Source organism: Apaloderma vittatum, unplaced genomic scaffold (assembly GCF_000703405.1).
Source record: "Apaloderma vittatum isolate BGI_N311 unplaced genomic scaffold, ASM70340v1 scaffold43223, whole genome shotgun sequence".
In the NCBI taxonomy this organism is placed as follows: domain Eukaryota; kingdom Metazoa; phylum Chordata; class Aves; order Trogoniformes; family Trogonidae; genus Apaloderma; species Apaloderma vittatum.
Genome location: NW_009708214.1, coordinates 1 through 3,183, shown reverse-complemented (window position 1 = coordinate 3,183; position 3,183 = coordinate 1). Strand labels below are relative to the sequence as shown.

Sequence of the window (3,183 nt, the reverse complement as noted above, 5' to 3'; positions counted from 1 at the left end):
CCGACGCTGCGGCCGGGCGCAGCCGGCGACCACTCCTTTTTCCTTCCAGGTACCGAATAGAGTACGAGACGCTGTGCAAAATCGAGGCGGACCAGAATGAATTCATCGACCAATTCATTTTTCAGAAATAAGAGGATTCTAAGATAAAATCAAACCAACTCGGAAACTTGACCATTCCAGAATCTTGAGAATTTCAGAAATATGCAATTTTTCACTGTGTATGAACGAAGGGATGGTTTGTACCACAGGAAGTGTCTTTTAATTCAGCGTGAATTACACAACGAGTGGCAATAAGGAGGGAGGAGGGCTTTCCAACGGACAGAAAGACTGTTCTGTGCTTTGATTTTATAAATAAAAAGTTTTGTACAGCCAGTAGTTCAGATTAATACTGCTGTTGCTCTGTGATGTCTCTCACTTTTTGAATCTGTACAGCTTTTTCAAATAAATTACTGTTTTCAGACTTGCTGCATATACCAGGACTAGTTGTTTGCACTATGTTCTTTTTGAGCCTAAGCTCAAATACAACTCCCCAGAGGGCTGTAATGGTTTTCCTCTACAGGGTATTGCTCAAGTCTGCAAAGAGGCAACACACATCTCCAGGTTCGATTCTTGGAGATCAGATCGAGAACTTAAACAAACCCACCCCAACCACCCCAGAATTTCTGTCAGGGGTAGGTTTTACTTACTGTACCTTATGCATATTTACTCTATGAGCTACCTACGATCTCAGGGTAATTTTTAAGTTTCTTTTAGTCATTCTTGTAAGAAGATTAAAGGCAGTTTAATGCATTTAGTTATTTATTTCCATACTAGAAACGATTTCATGAAAGAGCGAAGTTTAAAAATCCTTGTTTGCAATTCCCCAAGTACTTCAAAATCCTCTGGGAAGAACACCTCATTATCACACCCAAGTAACTTTAAGCATTCAGAAACCCAGATTTTGGCACATTTATCACTGATCAGATGTTTATGATTAATGAAAACTGAAGCAGAGCAAATGAAGGTAAGATCTTAAAGGAAGGGGTGCAGAAGTTAAGATTTGGAATGTGTCAGAAGCGTACCTTTGCAAACTATAAAATCACTGATTTTGCCGAATATACTCTTGGAAGACAAATTTATTATGAGGTTTCTAACAGCTGGGGAAAAGGGAACTTCAAAGAAAAGTATCAGCTGTAGTTCCTACTCTCCTCCCCTCCGTTAGGCAGTTACACATCAGGCAGTTTAGAGTTAATTTCCCTGTTACGGATGAACCACACAAAACCCACTCCACCGCTGGAACGGCAGGCGGGGCCGTTTTGGACTGAAGGGGAGCTGTGACCTCAAACCAAATTGTTCTGGCAGGAGCCAGGCGCTCTGGTAACGGCCGCTACAGCCAACAACCTGACACGGACGCCTGACCCAGGGGCCCACGTCAGCACAGGGTCCGAATCAAGAGCAGGCGGTGGCGGCTTCTCGAACGGACTACTTCCTTTTCCTTTTCTCCACCTGGTTGTAGTGGGGGTTGCAGAGCATGGTGAAGAGAATCAGCAGGGGTATCAGCAAGTAGGGCAGGTAGACAGAGAGCAGGATCAGGCGCTCCCGCTGCGTCTGGGGGCCCAAGTGCTCAGACTTGGAGAAATCGTGGAACAGGATGTGCGCAAGGATGGCAAACAGCGTTGTAGCTACGTGGGTGGAGTAGATAATTGCAGGAGTCCTTATCCATCTGCAGCCACCTGTACAGAAGCAAAAAGGAAACAGTATTGTGAAATATTTTGAAACAGGCAGTGGCTTTTAAATTAACATCTCTCTGACAGGATAAGCTGTAAGTCATAAGTAGCAGAAAAAACCAAAGTCCTGGTGGCAACCCATGAAAAGTAGCCATCGTTTCTATGGAAACTGGGAATGATGGTGGGATCCTGAAAGTTTGAAAGTAACAAAGTGAGTACACAGGCTTGACCCAGGACTTCATCGACCCTAGAAATGTTCCAGGTGTCAAATGCTGATGCTGGTCACACACAAACGGCTGTGGCTGACGAGGGCCTGCAGCCCCCGGCTTTGCTTCTCCTGGGCCTCACTCTACGCTCCCGTGAAACCAGCCCAGCGCTCCGCATGGCGCCTCCCCGCCAGTGCTCAACACCGAGAAATAAACTTCCTCTGCTGTACAAAAAGCAAGTGCAGTAGAGCTGCACAGGAGATATTCTCACACCTGTTTTGTACCAACCTTTCAAGAAGGCGTACGCTGCGACGGGGAAGAAGGGCATTTGTAAGAAGGCTTCGCAATATATAAATGCCTTGAACCACTCCGGGGGCTGGAGCATCATGGGGTCTCTAAAGGTGGCTCCATACCACTGTAACAGCTCAGTTAGCTTGAAAAAAAAAGAACAAAACAACAGATTAATACACAGATTAATTAAAATCAGCTGCAACAGGGCAAAACTTGTTGTCTTGGTAAGCGAGGCTTTGTCCTGCGGCTTTGTCTTAATAGGGATGATGTTCCCAAAGTCTTTAAAGTGCTGAACCCTTTCCATTGGGCATATGTTAGATTTGTACTATGGGCCATTTTAGGGTTACTACAGCACTAAGTACAGCTGCTTTCCAAAAGTACCAAAGAAAACCCAAACCACAGGAATTTGCACCTTGAGAGGAGTAGATATTATTTCCCTCTTTCTGCCCACCCTGGTGCCAGCTGAGCTGGGTTCCATGTCCCAGGTGCTCACGTGTCCCGGGCCCGTCTTGCCGAGCCGAGGGGAGCCCGGGGGCTCCAGCGCATTGTTAGACCACGCGGACATCATCGTTAGACCACGCGGTCATCATCGTTAGACCACGCGGTCATCGCAACCGGCACCTGCGGATCCCACAGCCCGATGCAGGAACTTTGACTGAGCAAGCTGCCATTAGTTAACATGACAGAAATGTAAATTCCAGCATGGCTTCAGGTTGGACTTTGAACGGCGAGATATATATTGAGATTTGCTAGTTAACCATTAATTAAAAATAGCTTCTATAACGGAGTCATAATTCCACAGGCGACTCTAAGAGCAAAAATCAAACTCATTAATTGTACAGCTCGTATAGGAGGTTCTGGCCAGTCTCACCCTGAGAGTCGAGTTGATGATTTTCTATCCAGCTGTTATTTTAATTGTCCCTATTCCATTTATCATCTTCTGCAATTTAATTCGAAACCCAGCCAACCGCTGCCTTTTA

General features: G+C 45.6%; 2 protein-coding genes across 2 annotated transcripts in view; one reads left to right on the top strand and one right to left on the bottom strand.

The window, feature by feature from the left end:
* IFT20 (intraflagellar transport 20) overlaps positions 1 to 131 on the top strand; it is a gene marked incomplete at its 5' end in the record, with an annotated part of 1,162 nt that extends 1,031 nt beyond the window's left edge. The window contains one exon of the mRNA XM_009866467.1: positions 50 to 131. Coding sequence (XP_009864769.1) covers positions 50 to 131 — 82 coding nt within the window. The remainder of the gene's footprint in view (positions 1 to 49) is intronic.
* A 1,330-nt stretch (positions 132 to 1,461) lies between these two features.
* On the bottom strand, positions 1,462 to 2,771 carry TMEM97 (transmembrane protein 97). Its single transcript, XM_009866466.1, has 3 exons — positions 2,697 to 2,771; positions 2,201 to 2,345; positions 1,462 to 1,712 (listed from the first exon to the last, which is right to left on the bottom strand). Exons 1-3 carry the CDS (start codon positions 2,769 to 2,771, stop codon positions 1,462 to 1,464), a joined length of 471 nt encoding a protein of 156 aa, XP_009864768.1.
* Positions 2,772 to 3,183: the final 412 nt, after the last annotated feature.